The following is a 14,003-nucleotide window of genomic DNA, read 5'->3' as shown; positions in this document are numbered from 1 at the left end:
AATATACTTAAATAATATCCTAGGTAGTACACAAGAAAATCTGCTCTACTCTTGAATAGCTGTGCAATTTTCTGCAGGAGCTAGCATTTTTAATGAGTTAACCTGATTAATTATTTTAATTCTTCACTTCTTTAGCTAAAGTAGCCCTCCCTTAAGTTTAACATGTAAATGAACATCATTTTTCCTTCATTCCCACTCTCCCTTTTTTGTTTATGCAGAAAAGTCTTTATTACAACAAACTTTGAAGCTATTATAAATGGTAAATTAATTATCTAGCATCAGAAACTTTCTAGGGTATTTTGTCAGCATTTCTGCTTTTGCAAATATTTGTGTATTTAAAATGCCTTATTTTTTCCAGTAAAGAAAAGTGATTTTGCAAACCTACTTATTCAGCCTTTCCATGCATTTACTAGGGCTCTATAGAACTGAAAAATGTCACCCTATTGCTATGCTGATACTGGATGTTGTGAAATGCATATAAAACTAAAATTAAGCCATAGGTTTAATCCCATTTTCTCTGTCCTGTGTGTCTCCACTAAGCAGATCTTGTCCATTTCAAAATCATTTTGGCAGTTTTCATTGATATATCAGTTTTAAATTACTGCTGAAAAAATGGAGGCACATAGAATATAAGTCACAGGAAATCTTTAATGTGGAAATCCAAAAACTTCCACTTGTGTGTTGATGGTAGTGGACTTGCCTCAAAAATTACTTATTATTAATCTTCAAAAAACTTTATCAAAGAAATTTCCTGGTAATCCAGTGGTTAGGACTTGGAGCTGTAACTGCCATGAACCGAGTTCAAGGCCTGGTCAGGGAACAAAGATCCTGCAATCTGCAAGGTGCAACCATAAATAAATAAATAATTTATCAAGAAATTACAACCTTCCATTGACTTCTTAAGTGAAACAGAAATAGTTGGGCTTCTACGCCTGCCCACAGATTTCTCAAGTGCTTGTTGACTACAATTCATATCACTTTACTGGAGATTTTCAGTTCTGCTTCCAGGGGTTTTTTATTTTGGTACATTTTGTCTATTTTCTTTGCTATTTGTACTTTTGATGTCTTATCTATGAAACAATTGCCTAACCTAAGTCACAAAAATTTACCTCTACATTCTCTGTGTAGAGTTTTATCATTTTAGCCCATACAATTAGGAGCTTCATTGATTGCGTGTGTGTGTGTGTGTGTGTATTCTTTGTATGATGTAATAGGAATCCAACTTCACTATTTTCCATATGGCAATCCAGCTGTCCTAGCATCATTTCTTAAAAAGATGATTTTTTGCAGTGAATTGTTTTAGAATCCTAGCTGTCAGTCAGTTTAACATAATTGTGAGGGCTTATCTCTGGAGTCTCAATTTTATTCCATTGACCTATGTATCTAATCTTATGGCATTACCACTCTGCCTTGATCACTGGAGTTTGTAGTTAAGTTTGAAGCTGGGAAGTCTTCCAACTTTGACCTTATTTTTTACGATCATTTTTGCTATTCTGGGTCCTTTAAATTTCCATATGAATTTTGGGATCAATTTATACAAAAAAGACTGATAAGATTTTTATGGGAATTGAATTTGTAAATCAACTTGAGACATAGTGCCACCTTAACAATTTTAAGTCTTCTGCTCCGTGAACATGGGATGTCTTTCCATTTATCTAGGTCTTGTTTAATTTTGTTAAACAGTGTCTTATAGAGTACAAATTCTACACTTCATTTGTCAAATTTAAATTTAGTTCTACAAAGTTATTTCCATTTTGCAAAGATAATGTTTAGCTATGCTAAGTGTTTGTGCCTCGGACAAAAATGACAGAAAGTTTGACTTGTATAATACAAGAGCCTGTCAGTAATACTTACTCATAGGGAGGGTCAGAATGACAAGACTGAGGTTTGAAGTTATAATCCTGATCTTCCACTTACAGGCGTTGGGAACTTGGACAAATAAAATGTTCTATGCCATGTTTATTATCTGAAAATAGGCATTTAATAACAAAGATATTGGGCAGATTTTTGTGAAGATTGAATGTAGTAATATATATAAAGTTCAAAGAATTATAGCTGGCACATGGTTAGCAGTTAATAAACATGAGTTGCTGTTATTGTTACATATCCTTTTAGTCTCTCTTCTCCAAACCCCTGCTAGGGGGCAACAGTTCCATTTGGGATTATGTTACTACCTCTGGTATGTTGAGACAGAAGAAAGGCTGAGAACTACTCAAGGTCTTGAACTCTTTGCTTTCCCATTGTTGAAGATCTCTTCTAGGAAACCATCAGTGTGTTCCTTGCTTTGTGTGAGTCTGAGATTCATTTTATTGACATTTTACAGCTGGCCAGCTGGCTGGAAACTCCTCTGTTGAGATGTATCGCCAAGTGCTCCTGTCTGGTTGTCGCTGTGTGGAGCTGGACTGCTGGAAGGGACGAACTGCAGAAGAGGAGCCAGTCATCACCCATGGGTTCACCATGACCACAGAAATATCCTTCAAGGTAGAGTGAATGAATATTACTAAGAGAAGAAGCTAGAGAGACCTGACCCCCTTTTTGGGTAAAATCTGCTTCAGCAGGTTTAGCAGTATAAGGATCACAGTTAAGTCCATAGGCTATTAATCATATTTGTAATTTCTGAGGCTAAAATTTAGCAGTTTTCACATGAGTGATTGGCATTAGATGAACTGATCACCAAAATCTAAGGAAATTGTCTTATAAAAGGAAATAACAATTTATTTGCCTATTTAGCACATTCTCTTTTTTTAAATTGTATTTTGTCATTGCAAAATACAACATATATAAAGAATTTGCTGTGCTAAGTTGCTTCAGCCATGTCTGACTCTTTGCAACCCCATGGACTGTAGTCCACCAGGCTTCTCTGTCCATGGGATTCTCCAGGCAACAGTACTGGAGTGGGTTGCCTTCTCCACATTGGGAGCATTGGGAGCAAAAAGTTTCCAATTCCCAGCTTTTAGCCCTGGAACACTTGGGATGTGATAAAATGAACATCTATCATTTGAGAGGGCAGCAAAAAGAACCAAGATTTTCAAGGGACAGCCAGGATTCAGTTTAGACAAATGGATTTCCTAATATTTTACTTGACAGCATATATATGTTCAGAAGGAATATTTACACCTTAAAATGTATTTACTATGTTATGAAATTGACTTTTCATGATTTCTGAAACTTCAGTTCAGTCACTCAGCTGTGTCCAACTGTTTGCAACCCTATGGACTGCAGCACACCAAGCTTCCCTGTCCATCACCAACTCCTGGAGCTTGCTCAAACTCATGTCCATTTAGTCGGTGATGCCATCCAACCATCTCATCCTCTGTTGTCCCCTTCTCCTGCCTTCAGTCTTTCCCAGCATCAGAGTCTTTTCCAGTGAGTCAGTTCTTCACATCAGGTGGCCAAAGTATTCTGAAACTTAGGTTACTATATAGCAATTACCCACTCCAGCATTCTGGCCTGCAGAATTCCATGGACTGTATAGTCCATGGGGTCGCAAAGAGTCAGACATGACTGAGTGACTTTCACTTTCACAAAATTTTACAACAATGTTTAATATGGGGTTGACCTTAATTCTGATGAAAATCTTTAGAAGTTTTATCTGCTCCTGAAGTTGAGCACTCTTTTTTTTTTTTTGGTATTTCACTGCTCAGATTTTATTGAGCTGGTAATCAAAGAAAAGCAATAGAAAACTGTTCAATTCTATCTCACTGTGGAGCAATGAATTTGGGCATCAACATAGCTAAGTTTGAATCTTGTCTTTGCTTTTATCAGTTGGGTGTCCTTAGACAAATTATATTAATTGTTCTGTAAGTTAACTTTTCATCTGTAAAACTGATACAATATTACCTTCACCAGGTCATTCATGGGGTGAGCACTCAATGTCTTTTGGTTTTTCTTTAATGGAAGATCCATGTGTTTTGGTTCCATTTCTGTAGTCCCCCACCTTCCCATCTCCTGCCATGGTCCCTTGTCGGCTAAGATACCAGCCCTAACCTGTTGGGATCTTTTTAAAAAGTGGGGGACACACAACCATTGTGTGGAGTGGATGCAATATGGGTTCATCCATCTGTTGATGGATGAAGAGGATCATGCAATGGGAGACAACACATCCAGATGGAAGCCTTGTGAGCTAGGGGACCGATGGACTTGTGCACATACCCACTCCAGGAGGGCCACTCACAGCCCTGCCCACCACCCACTCATGAGTCCATGTGAGGAGCAATTATATTTTCTTAAACATTTATAATCTTCAAGGTTGTCTGAGTTCCTTTAGGGGTAAGGGGGACTACAGGGGGAATATAAACACCAAGCACATTCTAAGGCATATTTATTTTATATGAAGCTTTTGCTTCTTGCCTCAGCCATCAAGTCAGCTTGGAATGAATCTCCCTGTTCACTCGACCTTACAAGTGGTCCTTCAATCACATTTGTGACCCCAGAGTCACGGGCTGGTGAGCATCTATTCCTGGGCTCCAGAAGCACAATTTTTCAACCACATGCACACACTTGTTGACAGATTTAGAGACTAAAAAACTAAATCTAGCTCAGAATTCTGCTTCCTCTCTCTGCCTACGGCAGTTGAGGGTGAGGTACGGCCAAAAAAGAGCAGGAAACTCGTCATCCTGGCGGTTGATTGGCACAGCTCTGCTTCCTGCTATTGTGTGTTTGCAGGATAGATAATTTTGTCAGAGATGTGAGTGTCTGGTGGTGGTGCTGGGTGGGGATGAGTGTGAGGAATAGAAATTCCAGCCTGTTTTGCAGAAACAGAGCAGGAACTCTCTGCATCAGGATTAGGACTAGAGGGAGGTGAGCGAAATGTCTTACATGCAAAACTTATAGAGGTGTCTATTCTCACTGGTGTGTAAATGCAGAGGTGGCACCTGAGATTGAGCATCTCTTTAAATTTTGCACTTAGGCACCTCATCTGCCTCACCCAAGTCCCAGCCCCGCTCTGCCTGATTATCAGCATGCAGCCTGCTTTTCCAGCACCGACTGTGTACAGTGACTTTTTCATAAAGGGTAAGAAGAGAAATGGGGCCACGGCCCTGTGCTCTCTCACCCTCAGTCACCCTGCCCGTGACTCCCTGGGCTGCAGCTCCACGGACCTCTGTGCCATTTCCTGACCAAGCTAGGCAGGGACACCTCCCAGCCTTTGTCAGTTTGTGCCTCTGCCTGAGACAGTCTTCCCCAAGTTATCTGCATGGCTCACCGCTCAACTCCTTGCAAGTGTTAGTTGCTCGGTCGTGTCCGACTCTTTGCCAGGCTCCTCTGTCCATGGAATTCTCCAGGCAAGAATACTAGAGTGGGTTGCCATTCCCTCCTCCAGGGGATTTTCCTGGCCCAGGGATCAAACCTGGGTTTCTTGCATTACAAACAGATTCTTTACCATCTGAGCCACCAGGGAACTCCTTGAAGTCTTTCTCAAATGCCACCTTCTCAGGGAGGCCTCCTGGGACCTATTTAATACTGTGACCAGCCATCACACCCACTCCTACCTCCCTGGTCTGCTCCCATCACTTTATTTCTTCCATTTACCAAGTGGCACCTTCTAACACTCTGCTTAATTTACTCAGTTATTTATTGAGTTCCTTCTTTATTGGCTGTGGTGTGTGTTCACTCAGTCATGTCCAACTCTTTGTGACCCATGGACTGTAGCCTTGGAATTTCCCAGGCCAGAATACTGGAGTATGTTGCCATTTCCTTCACCAGGGGATCTTCCCAACCCAGGGATCAAACCTGTGTCTCTTATATCACCTGCATGGGCAGGCAGATTTTTTACCATTAGCACCATTAGCTGTGGCCTTCTAATAGCATTGAGCACCATAAAAAATAGGGATCTTTGTTTTGTTTTCTAATCTTCCCCAAGCACTTTAAAAAGAGGCTGGCAAAGGGCCTTCCCTGGCAGTACAGTGGCTGAGACTTCACCGTCCAATGCAGGGGGTGTGGATTCAATCCCTGGCTGGGGAGCTAAGAGACCACATGCTCGTGGCCAAAACAGGAATAGAAGCAATATTGTAATAAATTCAATAAAGACTTCAAAAATGGTCCAGAAAAAAAATCTTTAAAAAAATGTTTAAAAAGAACTGGCATGTAATAGGTACTGGTGAAAGGAAGCCTGGCATGCTGCAGTGGGGTCACAAAGAGTCGGACACGACTGAGCGACTGAACAACAATAAAATTTTTTAATTAATTTATTTTTATTTAAAGATAATTGCTTTACAGAATTGTGCCACTTTTTCCATCCCTGGTGGCTCAGACTGTAAGGAATCTGCTTTCAATGTATGAGACCTGGTTCGATCCCTGGTTTGGAAAGATCCCCTGGAGAAGGGAAAGGCTACCCACTCCAGTATTCTGGCCTGGAGAATTCCATGGACTGAGGAGCTTGGTGGGCTACAGTCCATGAGGTCTCAAAGAATCAGACACAAATGAACAACACTTTCTCACTTTATTTCCACCCCCAAACAAATAGACAAACTATAGTGGAGACTTCATTTTTAGTCTTTCTTGCCTCTGTTCATCAGGAAGATGAATTTTGTCTTTCTCCATTTTTGCTGTAAAATTCCTATGTTGATAGGTGGTGAAAAAATTCTCTCAATGTTTGCCTGTCTGGGCTATCCTGTATATTTGGACCTGATCTGCATGGTGTAATTAGACTATATTCTATAGCCACAGTGTGTATTGCAGCAGCAAAATAAACCAAGTGCAAAAGTCCATCATTTTATGTCACACAGTTTATCTGCTCTAAGTCTATGTGATCTGGAAAGCTTTGTGAGGTCTATGATGTATCCCCACAGCGGAAGTTCCTATTGGCATCTACCGCCTATTTATTGTTGGGCCAAAATAAAAAGGTGTGTTCTGGGAAAGTGGACATGCTGTAATTCAGCCTCTTTATGGAGGACTTTTTATTTTGCATTCTGGATTTATTTATTACACACCCCATATATCTGCCCGCTGGTGTCTTTGCCTCACTGCCTTAGTCTCTCCAATGGTCACGACATAGTAATTCGCCGTTTGGTCTGCATTCTCTCTGCTCCCATGCAGTCTTCTTCCTCCCACCCTGGACGCCCACCTGCCTCCTCCACCCCCAAGCTGCTCCTGCCCCCCTCCCCCAGCCCAGGCAGCTCCTTTGTAACAACCAGCAATTATGTAAGATGGAAAACAGAGTCAAGTGATAAAGTATATAATAAAAATATATTAAATTTGAGTATGTGGTTAAATGGAGCATTTCTGGAAATAAAGCATCATTCTCTGGGAGAAGTAATAATAATTTAGGATGCAATTTAACTGCTACATAAATGCTCACATAAAATGGATATCCAAATACACCCTGCTATTGTCTGTCAAGGGTAAAGGATTTCAAGGGCAGTTTTTCCCACTGGAAGCTAGTAATTGAGCCATATAGTGTATAGATTACTGGATCCAGTATTAGAAATCTATGAAAAAAGTGATTTTGGCTTAATAAGGGGCAATCAACCACTAAGGTACTTTCAGGCCCGTCGTCCACTAAGGACAGCTTATGTGAAAGAAGTGAAGTGAAGTGAAGTCGCTCAGTCATGTCCAACTCTGTGCGACCCCATGGACTGTAGCCTGCCAGGCTCCATCCATGAGATTTTCCAGGCAAGAATACTGGAGTGGGTTGCCATTTCCTTCTCCAGAGGATCTTCCTGACCCAGGGATCGAACCTGGCACCAAACTTAAAAATTATGACTGGTCTCATCTTCAGCAGAATCCTCATCCTCGGATGCCCCATGCAAAGTATTCCAAAGGTATGAAAAACCAAAAGCCCTCACAGGGAACTTGTTTTTTAAGTTCTCTCAAGTAAAATTGTTAGGGTTTCCCAGGTGACTCAGGTATAAAGAATCCTTCTGCCATGCAGGAAACACGGGTCCGATGCCTGGATCAAGAAGATCCCCTAGAGAAGGAAATGGCAACCCACTCCCAGAAGGAAAATCCCAAGGACAGAGGAGCCTGTCAGGCTACAGTCCATGGGGTTACAAGAAGAGTCAGACACGAGTTAATGACTGAAAAATAACTAGTAAAATTGTAAGATGAAATTCGGCAGTGTTTAAAGGTTCAGAAAGGTTTCCAAGGCTAGAGCTATGGTGGAGATGGGGAGAGCGAGGAGGGCGAGTCTGGGAGGAAGAGAGCAAGGAGACTGTTGAGGTTCAGAGTGCAGTTCTGGAGCTGCCGGCTGGGGTTCTGGCACTGACTGCCTGCACGACCAGGGGAAGCTCCCTTACAGATCCAGCCTCTTTCTCAGGAGAATATGGGGATGATAACAGTGCTTACCTCCTAGAGGTGTGCTGAGCATTCAGTGCTGTGCTTAGTCGTTCAGTCGTGTCTGACTCTTTGCGACACCATAGACTGTAGCCCGCCAGGCTGCTCTGTCCATGGGATTCTCCAGGCCAGAATACTGGAGTGGGTTGCCATGCCCTCCTCCAGGGGATCTTCCTAACCCAGGGATCGAACCCAGGTCTCCCACATTGCAGGTGGATTCTTTACCAACTGAACCACCAGGGAAGAATTCAGTGACCCTACTTAATATACAACATGGCTTAGAATGATACATGGTACATAGTGAGTACTCTATAAATGTTAGCTACTGACATTATAATTGAAACTTTTAAAGCCACACTTTTAAATAGTAGCAGTATTAAATATGCAAGGTGTTATTAAGTCAGGGTGAAGTTGGGGGTTGAATGAAGTCATTTGTAAAACTGTCATGATAGAGGATGTGGGGAGTGCCCAGACACAACGTTTGGCCTCCACTTCACCTCTAGGAAGAGGCCAGAAGGCCACACTACGTGGCAAATGAAACATAGCCCAGTCTTGGTAAGAGGCCCAGTGGGAGCTGAGAAGGATGTAAGTGGTGTGTTTGCAGGCTTCAGTGTGAACATGGGGCCCTCAGTCAAATGCAAAGACCAAATGTGTACAGTATCAGGGGCAGGAAAGGGGCAGGCAGGATACACAAAGGGCTTCCCTGGTAGATCAGTTGGTAAAGAATCCACCCCCAAGGCAGGGTTTGATCCCTGTATGGGGAAGATCGCTTGGAGAAGGGAATGGCTACCCACTCCAGTATTCCTGCATGGAGAATTCCATGGACAGAAGAGCCTGGTGGGCTACGGTTCATGGGGTCGTGAAGAGTTGGACATGACTGAGTGACTAACACTTTCACTTTCTCAGGATACATGAGTCAAGAAGGTCTAGGAAACCTAGAATTCAGCAGCATTTCAGGGCACACCAGAATCTCTACTATGGGAATAGAGAGAACACCACCCAGAGAACAAGAAAGACAGGTGGGGACACGGACTCTACAAATGTGTGCATTTCATTGGTCAAACACAAAGCGACATAGGCCCTTGGGTTTTCACTCACCTTCAGGCCTCTCATTGGCCTAAATGGTGATACGCAGGTCTGGAATTCAGTTCAGTTCAGTTGCTCAGTTGTGTCCAACTCTGCGACCTCATGGACTGCAACACACCAGGGCCTCCTTCCATCACCAACTCCCAGAACTTGCTCAAACTCATGTACATCGAGTCAGTGATGCCATCCAACCATTTCATCCTCTGTCGTCCCCTTTTCCTCCCACCTTCAATCTTTCCCAGCATCAGGGTCTTTTCTAGTGAGTCAGTTCTTCATATCAGGTGGCCAAAATATTGGAGTTTCAGCTTCAGCATCAGTCCATCCAATGAATGTTCAGGACTGATTTCCTTTAGGATGGACTGGTTGGATCTCCTTGCTGTCCAAGGGACTCTCAAGAGTCTTCTCCGACACCACAGTTCAAAAGCATCAATTCTTTGGCTCTCAGATTTCTTTATAATCCAACTCTCACATCAATACATGACTACTGGAAAAACCACAGCTTTGACTAGATGGAACTTTGTTGGCAAAGTAATAATGTCTCTGCTTTTTCACATGCTATCTAGGTTGATCATAGCTTTTCTTCCAAGGAGCAAGCGTCCTTTCATTTCATTCTGGCAGTCACCATCTACAGTGATTTTTGGAGCCCAAAAAAATAAAGCCTCTCACTGTTTCCACTGTTTCCCCATCTATTTGCCATAAAGTGATGGGACCAGATGCCATGATCTTAGTTTTCTGAATGATGAGTTTTAAGCCAACTTCTTCACTCTCCTCGTTCACTTTCATCAGGAGTCTCTTCAGTTCTTTGCTTTCTGCCATAAGGGTGGTGTCATCTGCGTATCTGAGGTTATTGATATTTCTCCCGGCAATCTTGATTAAAGCTCGTGCTTCATCCAGCCCAGCATTTCTCATGATGTACTCTGCATATAAGTTAAATAAGCAGGGTGATGATATACAGCCTTGACATACCCCTTTCCTGATTTGGAAACAGTCTGTTGTTCCATGTCCAGTTCTAACGGTTGCTTCTTGACCTGCATACAGATTTCTCAGGTGGTAGGTCAAATGGTCTGGTATTCCCATCTCTTTCAGAATTTTCCACAGTTTCTTGTGATCCACACAGTCAAAGGCTTTGGTATAGTCAATAAAGCAGAAGTAGATGTTTTTCTAGAACTCACTTGCTTTTTTGATGATCCAAAAGATGTTGGCAATTTGATCTCTGGTTCCTCTGCCTTTTCTAAAACCAGCTTGAACACTGGAAGTTCACAGTTCATGTACTGTTGAAGCCTGGCTCGGAGAATTTTGAGCATTACTTTGCTAGCGTGTGAGATGAGTGCAATTGTGCAGTAGTTTGAACATTCTTTGGCATTGCCTTTCTTTGGGATTGGAATGAAAACTGACCTTTTCCAGTCCTGTGGCCACTGCTGAGTTTTCCAAATTTGCTGGCATATTGAGTTTCATAGCATCATCTTTTAGGATTTGAAATAGCTCAACTATAATTCCATCACCTTCCACTAGCTTTATTCGTAGTGATGCTTCCTAAGGCCTACTTGACTTTGCACTCCAGGATGTCTGGATCTACATGAGTTACCTGGGTTATTTACCCAGTTATCTGGGTCATGAAGATCTTTTTTGTATAGTTCTTCTGTGTATTCCTTCCACCTTCTCTTAATATCATCTGCTTCTGTAGGTCCATACCATTTCTGTCCTTTATTGTACCCATCTTTGCAGGAAATTTTCCCTTGTTATCTATAATTTTCTTAAAGAGATCTCTAGTCTCTCCCATTCTTATTGTTTTCCTCTATTTCTTTGCATTGATCACTGAGGAAGGCTTTCTTATCGCTCCTTGCTATATTATCTGCAATCCATACAGAAAAAGCAGCACCAATCTGAGATTGCTCATTGCAATCAGAAAAGAAAAATGGCAAAAACCAAGATGGTTCTCTAAAACCCGTTCAACAAAACTCTGTGTCATTTTCACATGCATTTCAACAACCAAAACAAAACACAAGGCCATGCCCACTTTCAACAGATATCACAGGAAGGGGAGTGAATATGTGGGGATGACAACAAAATCTATCCCAGCAGTTAGTACAAGGATTTTTGACCAGGATGATAAAGGTGGAGGTGGAAATATTTGGTTATATTCCAAATATATATTTGGACAGGATTACATATGAATTAAAAGATGTGATAGAAAGAGGAATCAAGAGTGGCTCTCATGTGCTTTGCCTGTAGCCAATAAAACAGTGCCAAATTTAGGAAATAAACAAAATCTAGCCCCCTTTTATCCCATGTATCTACCCACTTCCCTTATGATATCTCTTTGCAGTTCTTTTTTTTTAATTGAAGTATAGTTGATTTATAATGTTTTGCAAACTCTGCCATACAATATGATTCAGTAATATACATATATACATTCTTTTTTTATATTCTTTTCCATCATGGCATATCCCAGGAGATTAGATATAGTTCCTATGCTATACAGTAGGATCTTGGTGTTTATCCATTCTATAAGTAATAGTTTGCACCTACCAACCCCAAATTCTCAATCCACGCCCCCCTCCCTTCTCCCCTTTGGCAACCACAAGTTTCACCTCTATGTCAGTGAGTCTGTTTCTGTTTCATAGATAGGTTCTTTTGTGCCATATTTTAGACTCCATATATAAGTGATATCATACGGTATTTGTCTTTTTCTGATTTAGTATGATATCCTCTAGTTGCATCCATGTTGCTGCAGAAGGCATTATTTTGTTATTTTTATGGCTGAGTAATATTCTTTTGTATATATATACCACATCCTCTTTATCCATTCATCTGTCAGCAGACATTTAGGTTTTTTCCATGTCTTGGCTGTTGTGACTAGTGCTGTGTGATTCTTTTGAGGCCTTTGATCTTAGGTAGCTAAGGTCATTAGCTGCATGCTGCTGCTGCTAAGTCACTTCAGTCGTGTCCAACTCTTTGCAACTCCATAGACAGAAGCCCACCAGGCTCCCCCATCCCTGGGATTCTCCAGGCAAGAACATTGGAGTGGGTTGCCATTTTCTTCTCCAATGCATGAAAGGGAAAAGTGAAAGGGAAGTCGCTCAGCCGTGTCCAACTCTTAGTGACCCCATGGACTGCAGCCTACCAGGCTCCTCCATCCATGGGATCTTCCAGGCAAGAGTACTGGAGTGTGTTGCCATTGCCCTCTCCAGTTAGCTGCATGGGATTTAGCAAAATAGTTAAGCACACAAACTCTAGAGTCAGACAGAATTTCCTGGGGTTTCTTGGACTCTCTTCTCTGTGATCTTGGGCATATTGGTTAATATCTCTTGAGTTTTCATTTTATAATCTGTAAGATAACATATAGTATTTTCCTTAGGGAATGTCTATGACATGAGATAAGATCTTTGTCTGGAATGTAAACACTCATCTAATGGCAGCTATGTTTGTATTAGTTGGGTTTAGGGTGAATGGAGAGGGAGGCATCAGCAAGGTAAGTAACCTTGGTTCCCTTGAGACTATCTGCCCATCACAAGCTGCGTCCTTTATCTCCTCTCTCTGCATCCTCACAAGCTTGTGGAATGAGGCTTATTACTCCCACTTTGCAGGCCAGCAAGCTAAATGCACAGAGGTATTAAGTGATTTTTCTCAAGGTCACACAGCTTGTAAGGCTAAGAAGAAGGATTCAAATACAAGCCTGTTTGAATCCAAAGCCCACACTCAAATAAATCAAATAAAGAGTTTAAAATCTGACCATTGCTTGCTATTTATAGCACACTTATTTTTGATGGTATCAACTAAAATAATGTATGAAAGGCAATCTGTGAATTCACTGTTAGAAACAGTGAGTGATTCTTTTGCTCCATGCAGTCAATTCCTTCTTAGAGGGTATATGCAAATGCAGTCTAGAATTAGAAAGCCTTATTTATACTCTGCGGCCAGAGAAATAGCTTCCTGGCATGGATAGAAAGCAAGCTATGAATTCTTCAAGGAAAGTAGAGAAGATAATGGAAAGGCCTCAGGCATAAGGATTCAGAGTAAAAATTCCTACTTGGAAGGAGAAGATGTAAAGAATAAATGTAAACAAAATTAAAAAAAAAAAAAAGGATGTGAAGCCACAAGAGTATTGACAGTGATATAATTAAAAATAAATAAGATCCATCCTTTAACACCAGCTCCTTTAATACCATCCTTTAATACCAAGGAAAACATTTTGAAAAACTAATGTCCAAAGTTGGTGAATATGCATTGAAAGCTGTTCTATTATTCTAGGGAGTCTAAGATGAAAAGTAATTTGGAGAAACACAGGAGACTAGAAAAATATTCTTATTTTTAATTTGATAATTCCCCTTCTGATAATTCATTCTTTAAAAATAATTCAAAATTAAAGGGAAAAATGAAGAGTTTCTTTGGAGAATTATTTGAATGATAGCTCTTAAAATATGGCTGTCCAACAATTGGATAGTGGTTAAATAAATTATGATATTGCCACTCCCTAAAATTGTATACAGATATTAAAGCTGTGACCTATACATTAAAAAAATAGATTAAAAAATGAAGTACTGACACATATTACAGAATGGATGAACCCTGAAAGTAGGCTCAGTGAAGGATGCCAGACATAAAAGGCCACATGTCGTATGATTCATTTATTTGAAATGTTAGGA

At 41.0% G+C, this 14,003-nt stretch overlaps 1 protein-coding gene across 2 annotated transcripts in view; it reads left to right on the top strand.

Moving 5' to 3' along the window:
* Positions 1-14,003, top strand: part of PLCB1 (phospholipase C beta 1) — an 865,816-nt gene that overhangs the window by 660,971 nt on the left and 190,842 nt on the right. For both annotated transcript variants that reach the window (XM_070382002.1, XM_070382003.1), the window contains exon 11: positions 2,324-2,481. In XM_070382002.1, the coding sequence (XP_070238103.1) occupies positions 2,324-2,481 (158 nt within the window). The remainder of the gene's footprint in view (positions 1-2,323; positions 2,482-14,003) is intronic.

The sequence above is a fragment of the Bos mutus genome, chromosome 13 (genome assembly GCF_027580195.1).
Source record: "Bos mutus isolate GX-2022 chromosome 13, NWIPB_WYAK_1.1, whole genome shotgun sequence".
Taxonomy (NCBI): domain Eukaryota; kingdom Metazoa; phylum Chordata; class Mammalia; order Artiodactyla; family Bovidae; genus Bos; species Bos mutus.
The sequence above is the reverse complement of the archived record's forward strand: the minus strand, read 5'-3'. Positions and strand labels throughout refer to the sequence as shown.